Raw genomic sequence first — 16,052 nt, 5'->3', positions numbered from 1 at the left:
ATCATCTTTTATTTGGCAGTTAGGTAGTAAGTACAATATATAGAATGTTGGGGCTGGAGTCAGGAGAACCCGAGTTCAAATCTCTCCTCAGATACTTCTAGCTGTGTGACATCAGGCAAGTTACTTCATTTCTGTCTCTGTTTCCTTTATGATAAAATAAAGATAATAATTGCACCTATCTTATAGGGTTGTTGTGAGGATCAAATGAGATACTTGTAGAATTTTGCACAGTGCCAGGCATATAATAGGTATTTTATAAATGCTAGCTACTTTTATTAATAGAAACTAATAAAATTTTAGAAAAATAATTTCTAAATTAGTGAAGGCCAAATCTTGGATTCTATTCATATGTGGCCCTTATACTTTTACAGAAATGCTTTTAAGACTATAACAAATCTATGTATGCTACATAGGCTGTTTTCTGGTCCAATTTCTGCCACATTTAGTAAAAATTACTAGAGGCAACTAGGTGGCACAGTGGATAGAGCAGTGGGCTTGGAATTAGGAAGCCTCATCTTTATGAGTTAAAATCTGGCCTCAGATACTTACTAGCTGTCTGACCCTGGGAAAATAACTTAACCCTGTTTGCCTCAGTTCCTCATCTATAAAATGAGCTGGAGAAGGAAATGGCAGACCACTCCAGTATCTTTGCTAGGAAAACCCCAAATGGGGTCATGAAAAGTTGGATATGACTGAAAAATGACTACATAACAACTAGTCAATCAGCAATGATGTATTGAATTCCAACTTCTCCCCTCCTGGATCACTCCTTTGTCATGGCAGAGAAGTTGCATAGTTCAATGAAACTATGAGCTATGCTGTGCAGTTACCCAAGATAGACAGGTCATAATGGAGAGTTCTGACAAAATGTGATCCACTGGAGAAGGAAATAACAAACTACTCTGGTATCTTTGCCATGAAAACCTCAAGGAAAGTATTAAAATGATAAAAGATATGATATTAGAAGATGAACCCCTCAGGTTGGAAGGTGTCCAACATGCTACAGCAGAAAAGCACTACAAGTAGCTCTTGATATTACAAGTCGCTTCAGAAAAAATGAAATATCTGGGCCGAAGCTGAAAGGAAGCTCAGCTGTGGATGTGTCTGGTGACAAAAGGAAAGTCTGATGCTGTAAAGATCATTATTGACCAGGAGTCTGGCATGAAAGATCTGTGAATGAAGGTAAGCTGGATGTGGTCAAATAGGAGATAGAAAGATTAAACACCGATATCCTGGGTGACAATGAACAATAGATTGGAATAAGTGAATTTAATTCAGGTGATCATTACATATAATACTGTGGGCAAGATTCCCATAGAAGAAATGGAGTAGCCCTTATAGTCAAAAAAGGGTGAGAAAAGCAGTACAAGGGGATATAATCTAAAAAACGACAGAATGATATGGAAACCACTCAGCATCATAGCAATACAAATCTTTGCTCCAATCACTAATGCTAAAGAGATCAAAGTTGTTTAGTTCTATGAAAACCTATGACAGCTTCTGGAAATGACACCAAAAAAGATGTCACATTCATTATATAGGATTGGAATGCTAAAGTAGAAAATCAAAAGATAATTGGAATAACAGGCAAGTTTGGCCTTGAAGCACAAAATGAAGGATTGTTACGAATAGAGTTTTGTTAAAATAACTCATTGATAATAGCAAACACTCTTTTTCAACAACCCCAAAAGTGACTCTGCACATGTACATCACCAAATGGAATTGCTTATTTTAATTCCTTCAATTTCTTTTTCTTCTCTTCTTGCTAAGGCTAACATTCCTAGTACAATATTGAATAACAGTGGTGATAATGGACATCCTTGTTTTTCCCCTGATCTTATTGGGAATGCCTCTAACTTATTCCCATTGAATATAATGCTTACTGATGGCTTTCTATAGATACTGTTTATCATCTTAAGGAAAGCTCTATTTATTCCTATGCTCTCTAGTAGTGTTTTTTTTAATAGGAATGGGTGCTGTATTTTGTCAAAAGCTTTCCCTGCATCTATCGAGATAATCACATGATTTTGGTTAGTTTTGTTATTGATGTGGTTTGATTATGTTGATAGTTTTCCTAATATTGAAATCTTACCTGATCATAGTGTATTATCCTGGTGATAAATTACTATAATCTCTTTGCTAATACTCTATTTAGAATTTTTGCATCAATATTCATTAGGGAGATTGGTCTATAATTTTCTTTCTCTATTTTTACTCTTCCTGGTTTAGGTATCAGCACTGTATTTGCCATAAAAGGAATTTGATAGGATTCCTTCTTCACCTATTTTTTCAAATAGTTTGTATAGTATTGGAATTGTTCTTTAAATGTTTGTTTGAATTCACTTGTAAACCCATCTGGCCTTGGAGACTTTTTTTTTTAGGGAGTTCATTGATGGCTTGTTCAAGTTCTTTTTCTAAAATGGGCTCATCTGAGGATTTTATTTCCTCTTCTGTCAGTCTGGGCAGTTTACATTTTTGTAAATATTTATCCATTTCATTCAGATTGTCAAATATATTGGCATATACTTGGGCAAAATAGTGCCTAACTATTGCTTTAATTTCTTCTTCATTGGTGATGAGTTCAACTTTTTCATTTTTTTTTTTTTAGTTTTTTTAGTGAGGCAATTGGGGTTAAGTGACTTGCCCAGGGTCACACAGCTAGTAAGTGTTAAGTGTCTGAGGCTGGATTTGAACTCAGGTACTCCTGACTCCAGGGCCAGTGCTCTATCCACTGTGCCACCTAGCTGCCCAACCTTTTCATTTTTGATGCTGGTAATTCGTTTTTTTTTCTTTTTTTAAATCAAATTAACCAAAGGTTTATCTATTTTATTGTTTTTTTTTTCATAGAACCAGCTCTTACTTTTATTTATTAATTCTATAGTTTTCTTACCTTTAATTTTATTAATCTCTCCTCTAGTTTTTAAAATTCCTAATTTGGTATTTAATTGGGGATTTTTAATTTGCTATTTTTCTAGCTTTTTTAGTTGCATGCCTAATTCATTTATTTCCTCTTTTTCTACTGTAGGCATTTAGAGATAGAATTTCCCCTAGGAACTGCTTTGGCTGCATCCCATAAATTTTGGTATGTTGTCTCATTATTGTCATTCTCTTGGATGAAGTTATTCTCTCTCTCTCTCTCTCTCTCTCTCTGTCTCTCTCTCTCTCTCAGAAATGAGGGTTAAGTGACTTTTCCAGGTTCACACAGCTAGTTAGTGTCAAGTGTCTGAGGCTGGATTTGAACTCAGGTCCTCCTGAATCCAGGGCTGGTGCTTTATCCACTGCACCACCTAGCTGCCCTCTGAAGTTATTGCTTCTATGATTTGTTGTTTGACCCACTCTTTCTTTAGGATGAGATTATTTAGTTTCCAATTAATTTTTGGTCTTTCCATGGCCCTTTATGACACAATTTTTATTGCATCATGATCTGAAAAGTATATATTTACTATGTCTGCCTTTCTGAATTTGACTGTGAGGTTTTTATGCCCTAATACATGGTCAATTTTTCTGTATGTGACATGTACTGCTGAGAAAAAATTGTATCCTTTTCCATCCCCATTAAGTTTTCTCCAGAGGTCTATCTTATTTAATTTTTCTAAAATTCTATTCACCTCCTTAGCTTCTTTATTATTAATTTTTCAGTTAGATTTATCTAGTTCTGAGAGGGGGAGGTTGAGGTCCTCCACTAATGTAGTTTTGCTGTCTATTTCTTCCTGTAACTCACTTAACTTCTTCTCTAAGAATTTGGATGCTGTACCACTTGGTGAATACATGTTTAATATTGATATTACATCATTGTCTATGGTACCTTTTAGCAAGATGTAATTTCCTTCCTTATCTCTTTTAATTAGGTCAATTTTTGCTTTTGCTTTGTCTGAGATAAGGATTATTATCCCCCCCCTTTTTTTTACTTCAGCTGAAGTATAAAATATTCTGCTCCAACCTTTTACTTTATTCTGTGTGTATTTCTGTTTCAAATGTGTTTCTTGTAAACAACATATTGTAGGATTCTGGTTTTTAATCCACGCTGTTATCTACTTCCATTTTATGATTACTAACTTTTTCCCCTGCATCCTATTTTTCTTCTTGTTTGTACTTTTCTCTTTCCTTTTTCCCTGGCCCTTCTCACTAGTATTTTGTTTCTGCCCACCATCTCCCTCAGTCTACCCTCCCTCCTATCAGTCCCCCACTCTTTCCTTTCCCCTTTCCCCTTTTACTTCCCTATAGGGCAAGATAAAATTCTATACCCAAAATGAATGTATATGTTATTCCCTCTTTGAGCCAAATCAGATGAGTATAAGGTCAAAATAATGCTCACCCCTCCCTTCTTTCCCTCTATTATAATAGTTCTTTTGTTCTTCTTCATGTGATGTGATATACCCCATTCTGCCTTCCCTTTCCTTTTCTCCCAGTGTAATCCTTTTTGTTACCCCTTTAATATTATCATATCAGATACCCATATCTTCTGTGTATACTCTTCCTATTTGCCTTAATAAAGATATAGTTCTTAAGAGTTACAAGTACCTTCTTCCCCTGTAGTGATGCAAACGTTTTAACCTTATCTATTGAGTCTTGTATTTGTTGGTTGCATTTTCTGGTCAGGTCTGGGTTTTTCCTTAGGAAAGTTTTAAAGTCCCCCATTTCATTGAATACCCATCTTTTCCTCTGAAAGATTATAATTAATTTTGATGGGTAGCATTCTTGGTTATGATCCCAGTTTCTTTGCTCTCCAGAATATCATATTCCAAGCCCTCCAATCCTTTAATGTTGAAGCTGCCAGGTCCTGTGCTATTCTGATTGTTTTTACTTGATATTTAAATTGGTTTTTTTTCTGTCTGCTTGCAGTATTTTCTCCTTTACTTGATAATTCTGGAATTTGACTATAATATTTCTTGGAGTTTTCCTTTTGGGGTCTCTTTTAGGAGATGAGGGGTGGATTATTTCAATGTCTAATTTTTCCTCTGCTTCTAAGACATTAGGGCAGTTCTTCTTGATAATGTCATGAAATATGCTGTTTAGGCTCTTTTTTGATCATGGTCCTCAGGTAGTCCAATTGTTTTTAGGTTGTCCCTCCTGGATCTATTTTCCAGGTCTGTTGTTTTTCTGAAGAGATATTTTATGTTTTCTTTTACTTTTATATTCTTTTGATTCTGCTTTACTTCTTCCTGTTGTCTCATTGACTCATTAACTTCCATCTTCCCAATTCTGATTCTTAAGGAATTATTTACTTCAGTTTTTCCATTTGGCCTTTCCCATTTGGACAACTGTATTTTTTAATGAGTTGTTTTCTTCAGTCAATTTCTTTCTTTCTTCCTTCCTTCCTTCCTTCCTTTCTTTCTTTCTTCCTTCCTTTCTTTCTTTCTTTCTTTCTTTTTGGTGAGGCAATTAGGGTTATGTGACTTGCTCAGGATCACACAGCTAATAAGTGTTAAGTGTCTGAGGTCAGATTTGAACTTAGGTCCTCCTGAATCCAGGGCTGGTATTCTATCTACTGTATCACCTAGCTTCCCCTCTTCAGTCAATTTTTGTCCTTTTTCCAAGCTATTGATTTTCTCTTGTATAACTCTTATGCAAAACTTTCTTTTCCCAATTTTTCTTCTACTTCTCTTATTTGTTTTATAAAATCATTTTTGAGCTCTTCCAAGAGGGCCCTTTGGTCTCAGGATCAATTCTCCTTCCCCTTTAAGGCTTTATGTGTAGGTGTTTTATCATTGTTGTCGTCTTCTGAGTTTATGTTTTGATCTTCCCTGTCACCATAGTAATTTTCAATGGTGAGGGTTCTTTTCTGTTTCTTATTCATATTTTAGCCTCTTTTGTACCTTTTAAGATTGAGTTCTGCTCTTGGGGTACAGCATGCACTGTCCCAAGCCCAGGGTCACAGAGCTAGTAAGTGTCAAGTCTCATTCAATCTTTATAATGATACTATAAGGTAAGTGCTAACATGATTATCTGTTTTACAGTTGAAGAAATTGAGGTAGACAGAAGTTGAGTGATTCGAGCAGTGTCACATGGCTAGGAAATATACCATACTGGATTTGAATTCAGGTTTTCCTGACTCTACACTCAACATTCTGTCATCTAACTGTTTGACCTTTGGCAAATCCCTTATCTTAGGGTCTAATTTTTCTTTTCCATAAAATGAACGAATAAGATTAGATAATTTACAAAGTGACCTCCCTTCTAGTTTTACCATTCCAGAATTCTAGAACTGATTGCCAAATGAATGCCCTAGACAAGAAGCTCTTCAGGAATATAGAGAAAGGAAAGATTACTCACTGTGGGTTGAAGTGGCTTTATTCAGGATGAGGGAAAGAATATATGTCCATATTCAAAAAGAGTTAAATTTAAGGATTCAAATGGCTAAGAAAATGTTCAAGCTAGGAAAGAATGTGGTTTATTTTTAGGTGACCACACTTATAGCAACACAACTGGTCCAAAGGAAAGATCTGATTTAGCTCTGCATGGTTTAAGGAACCCAGTTGCTGCTATTCCAGTAGCAGTCATCATGCATCAGACTCAAAGAATCTTTTAGCTGGGCTAGTTTTACCCACAGGAATATGGTGTATAGAATCACAGAATTTTAGAATTAGAAGGGATTTTAGAAACTAAGTCCAACCCCTTCCTTGGGGGGAAACTGAAGCAACTTGCATAAGGTCACTGAGCAATATTCTCCATTCTCTATGTCTGGATTCTGATGAAGTTTCTTGAAAAACCACCATACCCCCCAGGTTGGGGAAAAACACACAGTTCTTCTAGAAAAGAGGTATAGACCCACCCTAGACGATGTCATGTTATCTGGGTGAAAAACGAAAAATTAAATTTTGTCCATGAAATATTTGGATGATTAATTACATTCTTCATTTTCTCTAAGGATGTTTGCCATAGATACAATCACCCTTCTCTTGTTCATTCTTCTGCCAAGGTTAGAGATATATGAGGTTATGACATATGTAAAAGAAGTGGCCCATTTAATGATCTTGTAGACAACAGTCATGGTCAGCCCTAGGGAAGAACGTGGCATGGGGCCTTACAATAACAGCACTCAAAGGGAGCTTAGAGGCTGTCTAGTCCAAGTGCTTCACTTTACTGATGAGGAGGCATAGGACGAGCGAGATGAAGTCATTCGCTTGCCCAACATCACAGGTCTCCTGTTTCTGCAGGTGTAACGGAAAGAATGCTAGGTAACTAATAATAATAGCTAATAGCCAACATTTATTTAGCACTCGCTATGGACTAGGCACCATGCTAAGCATTTTACAGTTATTTGATCCTCACAACAACCTTGGTAGGTAGATGCTATTATTATTCCCATTATATAGATGGAGAAACTGAAGCAAACTGAGGAAGATAAGTGACTTGGCCAGAGTCACACAGCTGATATATCTGAGGCTGGATTTGAACTCAGGTCTTCCTGACTCCATGTCCAGCACTCTATCAATTCTGCCACTGATATTCAGTGCAGTGCTAGATGTGGAGTCAGAAGACCTGAGGTCCAAAGCTAGCTTGAATACATCCGGTTGGATCTATAGACACGTGCTGAGCCTTAGTTTATCTGTAAAATGGAGCAATACCTGGTTTACCTGTCATCAGAGGACTGTGGTAAAGAAGTACTATGTCAACAAGAATACACTATACAAAATGTAAGGTATTCCCATGCCTAGTAACGTTTTCTCTGTTCTTGGAGTCCTCTTCTCCAACTCCATTTCTTCCCCATTCTTTACCCACCCCCTTCTTCCCTTTTTCAAGCTTCTAGTGCCTTTTTGTACTTTCTGACATATTATAAAAACCTGCTTTCAGGAAAGGTTTTGATGTGAATTGCAAATGTGAATTTAAGTGATGAATATTACCTGAAGAATCATACTAGTCCCAAGAGTATGTACATTTTAAGCTTTATCTCTAATTGTGGGATGAAGGAATTGTAGGCATCAGAACACATATGCAAAAAGTTTAGGAGGATTTAGAATAATTTTCTATCTGTGATGCATAAGGCTGGATCTATCTTCCCCTTTCTCCTCTCCACTCCCCGCCTCCAACTCTTTCTGGGTCATCTTTGGGCTTCTTCTGGTATCTCCATCCCTATCTACTTCATCAGAGTGCTCTGGTGACCAGAAGGCATCATGTTTAACTCAAGTGATTGGATCATTAACTGTGGATGTTTGAATGAGATTTTGTTATTTGTTTTTTGGTTAGGAAATGTTAAGTGCTAAAATTCTAGCTAGTCTGTCTAAAATATCTAATGAGTGGTCGCCAATAAATTATAAGCTTCAGCAAGAGTTAGACTTTTAAGCGTTTATTAAGGAGAATAAGAATTTGATAAAGAGAGAGAGAAAGGCCTACATTCATCTATCTATTAAAGGGCGAGCACATTTCTAGCTCTGCTCTCCACCAGAGTCCAAAGGAAAGAGCGTGAGACCGAGCACCAGTCTCTTCCTTCCTCCTCCCACTCGCCCGCTTCACTTCTTGACGCCAAAGAAAAGACTCCTGGTCTTGTCCTCAAAGACCTTCGCTTCATGGGTGGAACTCTTCTACAGTAAGTCTCCAGCAGGTGGCGTCATTCCAATCGTTACAGAAAAGCCCTCAAGATATCATATAGGTGAGGATTCTACCTTGGGTAAGGTCAGCTAAAGACTCAGGCTATGAGAAACCATTGTAAACACAGAATCAATGAATTTTATTGTAATAAAAAGGATAGGCTAGGACTGTATATCTTTGAAGGTCCAGGCTCCGTAATATGCAAGTTAAAACACGTTGCCAGGACATCAGTAAAAAAACCCAAGTATTTATACTTCCAGTTCCCTGATGGGAAAAAAAGCTGAGTGGTGATTAATTAATGAGATAGCCTCTTTTTTAGGATATGTGTTAATGAATGGGGATCACTGATTAATGTTAGTCCTATAGTCTGTTCTCAATAAACCAATATATGGCTTTAATACTTATTTTTTTCACAGTTTACAAAGCCATCTCAAATGCTCAGATTTTCTAATCAATGAAAGGGTGGTGTTTCTATTCACACAATAAATAAAATTATACTTCCTTCCCACCCACTGGGATGTTCACAGTGTTCCTGTTTATCTTAATTTTTAACAAATTTTTCCTCAAGATGGAAAAGAGCGCTTACATCAATTGTGAGGTCACCTTCTTTAGATTAAGGAAATTGTTTGATGGAATCTCTTTATAGCCCAAGCAATGACATTTCTGGCTTTAGTTTCTTCTCTTCCCTGGTCAGACTATTTGCCATAGGATTTCAGAGGTGGGCTATCATTTCTCATTTGTAAAAGGGAAATAATAATATTCATCTACCTCAAGGGTCTTTATGAGGAAAGTGCTTTAAAAAACTAGTGCTGGGGCAGCTAGGTCGCACAGTGGATAAAGCATCGGCCCTGGATTCAGAAGGACCTGAGTTCAAATCTGGCCTCAGACACTTGACACTAGCTGTGTGACCCTGGGCAAGTCACTTGACCCTCATTGCCCCACCAAAACAAAACAAAACAAAACAAAACAAAAAAACTAGTGCTAAATAAATCTGGGTTGTTGTTAGAGTTGCTACTATACTCTGTAGGAAAATGACATTCAGCTGGCTTACCAATTAGTCAACCTGATAGCAACTGGTAGAGTACTAGACCTGGAGTCTGGGAAGATTCAGATCCTTCTTATTAACTACTTACTAGCTTTGAGACCTTGGGTAAGTAATTTAGCTTCAGCCTCAGCTTCCTCATCTGTAAAATGGGCATAACAATGTCTGTAGCACTTATCTCACAAGTTTGTTGTGAGGAATGAGATAGTGTATTTTGTAAAAGACTTTGAAAACCTTAAAATACTATACAAACATTATTCATTATCTCCACCTTCTTTCCAAATGCCTAAAAGTAAATACTTAGACATGTTTATTAATAGTTTCTCATGAAATTCAATTATAGTTTACTTGAATTGACCACCAATGAAGAACATTACTCTAAGGGCAAATTGAGGGCTGTTTAGCAACTTCAGGATATTTTAGCCCTGAAAATTTATTTTTACTTATTTTCCCAAATAAGTAAAGAGATAGGAAAACATTTTGCACAGAACACAGGATAGGTTTGGTATCTTTATGCAGGGTAAAACTGTTAAGTATATGAATGACCTTTCAGTGTATCTTCGAGAATACTGGAAACTTGTCTAACTCACTGTAGAGAAACATTATTTGTGCCTTGTGCAGGGAGCTGAAACAGGGCAAGCCATATTAGAAAGTTGTGGGGCTAGGGCTGGATTTTAATTGTCTTTCTTTCAGTTCTGCATTTTTGTTAGGGGAACTAGGCTTGATGGAGGAGGCTAAAAATGTTTAATGACAACCTAAGAGATTTGATCAATATAAAAGGGTTAACAGAGAAACAAAGGTTTGAGATTTAACCAAGAGAGTTGAGTCCCTATCAACCAACAATATCAACAGCTTAGGAAAGGTAACCGGGGACCATTAACTATTACTAGACTTTAATATTCCTTTATGGCAGGACACCTAGAAACCAGATCTTAAAGTAAAGAGATACCATAAACAGAGAGGCCCTGTGGCTCTGACAAGTTTATGCATGTCTTTATGAACATGCGCACAAAGACCAAATGAAATGTGTCCTTAGGTTCATCTTATGACATTTAGACCCCCAAAACACACCTTCAGGCAAAAAGGTACCCATCTTGGGGGTTGTCTTAGGACCCCAAGAATTCCAAATTAGGATAAACCCTTCCAAGTACATACTTAAGGAGGAGATTAAGATAATGAGGAGATAACCTACTTTTTCTTACTATAAATATAACCATCTTTCTTCCCCCTACTCAAGATACCTTTCTTTTTTACTCTCTTGGTATTCTCTCTGTGGCCTCACAGTATTCTAATAAAACTTAGGAAACTGAGTCACTGAGTTTTGTAAATCTTTGGGACGCTTCACGATCAGTCTGATCAATTAAATCCATCCTTACTACATCAGGCTCATGACACAAAAATAGTCTTTAAGAGAATGAAGCTGATAGATTTTTTCAAATTAGGGTGATCAGTACCCTTGATAAAATGGATAGTTTTTTGTTTGCTTGTTTGTTTTTTGGGGCAGGGTGTTGCTTTTTTGGCAACAGTCTGTCTCTTCCCTATGCCCCCACTTCCTATGGAATTCCCTTTCTCCCCTTCCAAGGCCCTTTTCTATAATCCTCCATATCTAGAATTGATGCTTAGAACTTTCTAGGCTAGAAACATCCAGCTTCCTAACTGATTTGCAGGTTGCCTGTGAGATCAGAGAGGGGAAACTAATCATATTCATTTGAGCAAAATCCTGCTACCTCTTCTTATAAAAAACACTGGATTCTCTTCAAGACCTGTGAACTGTCCTGATGGATGTGTTATGGGCCTAGGGCACCTCAGAAGTTCTCTGGGGCACATCAAAGAACCTTCTCCTTGAGAAACTAAACCGGAGGACAGACACTCCTAGAGAGATAAGTGGAACCAGATCGACCTGAGCTAGCTTGGGACCCCCACCCTTCATTCTAGTCTCCTAGAATGGCTGTTTCCTTTGTGTCCTGAGGAGATGGCTTGAGAGATCTGCAGCCACCCCTCACCCAACTCCTCCAGCCACCACCAGTGGGGATGGTCCTCCCTAACTAAAAGAACTTTCCAGTCAGATGGTCACCCCCATCAGTCCTCTATAAAATTAACTGCCAGGGGCGGCTAGGTGTCACAGTGGATAAAGCACTGGCCCTGGATTCAGGAGTACCTGAGTTCAAATTCGGCCTCAGACACTTGACACTTACTAGCTGTGTGACCCTGGGCAAGTCACTTAACCCCCATTGCCCCGGGAAAAAAAAAAGTAATTGCCAGTCTCCTGCTCAAAGAGATTGGTATCTCAGAGCTATGCTCTGTGCTATGCCTTCTCCCCACGAGAAGTCCAAGGACTTCTTTCATGGTTTCCCTTCCCTTCCCCTGCCCTAAATAAATTACTATCTTGTTCTAACTGCTTTTGTGTGTAAGAGGGTGTAATTCTTTAAAGAGGAATTCCTAAGGACCCCAAACCCCTACTCTATTTCCCCATGACAGATGGAATAACCATTTATCTAGGAATCCTGCTTATTGAATTGTGAAGAGCATGTACCAAGACTTTGGAATAACCTCCTGTACTCCCTGCTCAGCTTGAAGCCCCATCATGCCTGGGGCTCTCTAGTCATATCCTTGATTATATACATATATCATCAAAGATCAAGAGCTAGAAGGGACCTCAGAGGCCATTCAACACCCTCATATTATAGATATGAAAATTGAGGCCTAGAGAGGTTAAGTGACTTGCCTTAGGGTCACATAGGTAGAAAGTATCTGAATCAGGATTTGAACACGGGTCCTTCAACTACAAAGAGATACCTTTCCACTGTACTTCTCGGTCACACTTTGGAGGCATAACCTGCTGCTAGTTTGGATGAGGGTGCTGCCCTAATTTGGGGAGTGTCAATTGCTGCCCCAGTTTCAGGGGTTGATGTTGTTCCAATGGTCTTTTCTTGTTGCCCCCACCTCCCCTTTGGTGCTCCCTTTGGTATTGCTAATTAATTATGTGATCTCTTTAATGCACCAAATTAAAGAGTCAATTTATAGTCACCCTTGAAGCCAGGAAGGCCATTGTGTGACCCTGGACAAGCCATTTAACTTTTTAGTGCTCTGGGCCAAAGGTGTCAAACATGGGGCCTGTGAGGTCAGAACCAGATTAATGTTGTGGGCCCAAAGTACCCCAGAAGTTCTCTGGGGCACATCAAGGAATCTTCTCCTTGAGAAACTAAACCAGAGGACAGATATGCCTAGAGAGATAAGCAGAACCAGATTGGACTGAGCTAGTTTAGGGACCTCCACCCTTCATTCTGATCTCCCTTACCCCTGGGGAGATAACTTTGGGTGTGGCTGCTGCCTTTGTGTCCTGAAGAGAGAGATGGCTTGAGAGCCACCCCTCACCAAATTCTTCTAGTCACTACCAGTGGGGGATGGTCCTCCTCCACTCCCCACCCAATTCCTCTAGCTACCACCAGTGGGGGATGGTTCTCCCTCGCTAAAGGAACTTTCCACAGTCAAATGGTCACCCCTCCCCCCCATCAATCCTCTATAAAAGTACCTGCCAGTCTCCTGCTCGAGGAGATTGGTACCTCAGAGCCATGTGGTTTGTTCCATACCTCTCTCCCCATGAAAAGACCAAGGATTTCTTTCATGGTTTCCCTTCCCTCCCCCCCTTCCCTTGCCCCTAAATAAACTACCATCTTATTCTAACTGCTTTTGTGTGCAAGAGGGTGTAATTCTTTAAAGAGGAATTCCTAAGAACCCCTACCCCTAACCCCAACCCTGTACCCCATTTTCCACCATAACATTAAGATGTAATTGGGAAATAATTTAACAAAATAAGAAGACCATGGGACATAGATGATGTTAATAATATGTCGTTTTCTAAGTCAACATACAGCCAGGAGGGAACCTGATGTACATACAGTTTGATGGCCCTGTTTCTATTTGAGTTTGATATTATTGTTCTAGGCCAGGGCTTCTTAAACTTTTTCTACTCTTGACCTTTTTTGTCCAAGAAATTTATACATAGCTCTGCGCATATAAGTATATAAAATTGGTATACATAAACCTTTTACTGTTTCCAAATTTTTCACAATGCCCACATTGTTATGTGACCCCATATGGGGTCGAGACCCACAGTTTAAGAAGCCAAGTTCTAGGCAACTCTCTAAGACTATTGGCCATAGAGAAAGTGCCAAATGTACATTAATGGAGCAAGTTTCTTCATATGGGAGTTCCCTTTATCAATGAAATTACAGGTCTACTCACTATTCTTATCCTATTGTTTCAATTGACCATTGGCTAGATCATCTAATCTTCCTGCAAAACCTTTCTTTTAAATCCCAGCAATGGGATGAATAGTAACTCACATTTAGATAGTACTTTATAGTTCTTTACTTAAAGCACATTCCCTACAATTCTCAAAGGCAGGCAGTGCAAATATTATTCCCATTCTACAGATGAGGAAACTTGGGCTCAGAAAGATTTGATGGTTCAAATACTTCAGGACACACATAAGTGCCAGAGCTGATACTTGAATACTGATCTTGTTATTCAAAGTCAAGTGTTCTCTTTCTACTCCTCTATTGTAAAATATATCCTTGACTAGGGAACTAGAAACGGGGGAAATTATTTTGAAAGGTTTAAACTTACTTTGTTTGGGGTACTTTGACCTTTGGCTTATGAAGAAGAGAAACCAGTTCTTTCTAAAAAAAAAAGAAGAAGAAAGATTTTTGACTTAGACATAAATTAAATAGATTTTTCTTCTAGCCATTGCTCATGACTTATACTGAATTAATTCTGCCCATTTAAAAACAGTTGGGCAGAATAATCATAGTGTCTATACTATTATGAAACATATACTATAGACTGTCTCGCCAGGCAAACTCATATAAATTTCTTAGTATCAGTCTCACCTCTATTCTTTCTTCTCTTTGTTTTCTTAACAGATCAAGAATCTCTTCTCTTTTCTTGGCCTGTTTAAAGAAACAAAACAATGAATGTATTTATATGTCTTTCTTTTGACTTATGAATATGACACCCCATTGCCTTATTCAGGTCACTGGAAGCAGTCTGGGTTCACCAAAGGCTATTTTTCCCACTGACTCTTTCCAATTAGCCAAAATTAATCCTATATCATAGCAGTACAAGAGCACTTTTACTTAAAACAGGATAGAAGAGGTATTAACAAGTGATAAGAATCAAGCAGTGATCATTCTTAACACCCATTTCCCAAACTACAACCTCTCAGACTTCTAGGGATCATAGATCTTAGTCTTTTCAGCTCTGTTTTCACACACTGACTTATCAGTCTCATACTGGGAATATTTATTAGAAAAGTAAGTTTGTAAGTCTTCTCTCTCTCACCAGTGTCTGTGCTGGGTAGCATTTTCACTTGCTGTGCTTCACTCAGGCTTCTAGGAAATTTGCTTTCCAAGGAGTGATGTCACCCCTACAGAACTGACAGCAGATTGAGGGACTCTTATCTTCCACAAGCTGGAGTTGAGCAGGGAATGATATTACCCTGGCATAAACTCTGGGTGGAGGGGAATGTTTGAGTTGTAAAGTGAAAGACTGATTGCAAAATCACATGAGATTAATGAGACTCAGGAACATACAAACAAAATACCCAAATGAAAAGTAAAGGAAAATGGGTATGGAGTCAGAAAACTTCTGTACAGCTACATCTGAATTCTGCTACTTCAAAGAGATGGCATATTCCCTCTCATGTGCTAAGAAACAATAGATGTAGATAGCTTCCCAGTTACAATTCCCAATGTGAGAAGTTGTTGCAAATTGTCAATATATTGCATATCTGATACTGAGATAGAGTGCCTTTCAGACCTCAAGGTTACTGGGTTTTGTTGCTGGGAAAATTGCTAATGACTCTTTACTGTCCTCTATGTTGCTATGATATCATGATATAGTAGCATAAAGAATACTGAGAGAATGGACTCACAAATCTAATTTCCTATTCCACTAGCTAGTGATGTTGAGCTGGTAAAATGGCATGGGAAGGAGAACTAAGAGGACTCACAAACTACATTCTCTGGAATTTGGGAAGGCTGTAATTTGGGAATGGGTGGTAAGAATATTTGCTTAATTTTCATCTGGGTCTATATCTGATGTTCTATTTTAGGTAACTTCATTGCTTTGATATCACATGACAATCCAATTCTAGATGTCTTGGGGAAGGGTCAGTGGAGAAAATGGGGGCTCATGAGCAGTAATTGAATAGTGAAGCTGAGATCTAGGAAATGGAATGGGGTACTATAATAATAAATTATTTCTGCTTGATTTTCTACTATTTCCTGACGAATATTAGTTTCCTAGAAGATTAAAGAATCTCTCCTATCTCACTCTCATTTTTGTGGTAGAAATTTATTAGTAACATCTTTTTCATGACAATTCATACTTTTTGGCCAAAGTACAAACAATTTGCAAAAAATTTTAGAACATACTTTTCACCATCAAGGGCAGTAAAGCCACCACACTTGACTCTAAC

The 16,052-nt window shown here is 38.1% G+C and overlaps 1 protein-coding gene across 1 annotated transcript in view; it reads right to left on the bottom strand.

Moving 5' to 3' along the window:
• Nucleotides 1–16,052, bottom strand: part of HOATZ (HOATZ cilia and flagella associated protein) — a 64,095-nt gene that overhangs the window by 781 nt on the left and 47,262 nt on the right. The window contains exons 4-5 of the mRNA XM_043999196.1: nucleotides 14,464–14,523; nucleotides 14,201–14,253 (exon numbers count right to left, since the gene is read on the bottom strand). Of these exons, the coding sequence (XP_043855131.1) occupies nucleotides 14,201–14,253; nucleotides 14,464–14,523 (113 nt within the window). The remainder of the gene's footprint in view (nucleotides 1–14,200; nucleotides 14,254–14,463; nucleotides 14,524–16,052) is intronic.

Source organism: Dromiciops gliroides, chromosome 3 (assembly GCF_019393635.1).
Source record: "Dromiciops gliroides isolate mDroGli1 chromosome 3, mDroGli1.pri, whole genome shotgun sequence".
Lineage (NCBI taxonomy): Eukaryota > Metazoa > Chordata > Mammalia > Microbiotheria > Microbiotheriidae > Dromiciops > Dromiciops gliroides.
This window is presented reverse-complemented; position numbering and strand designations above follow the sequence as displayed.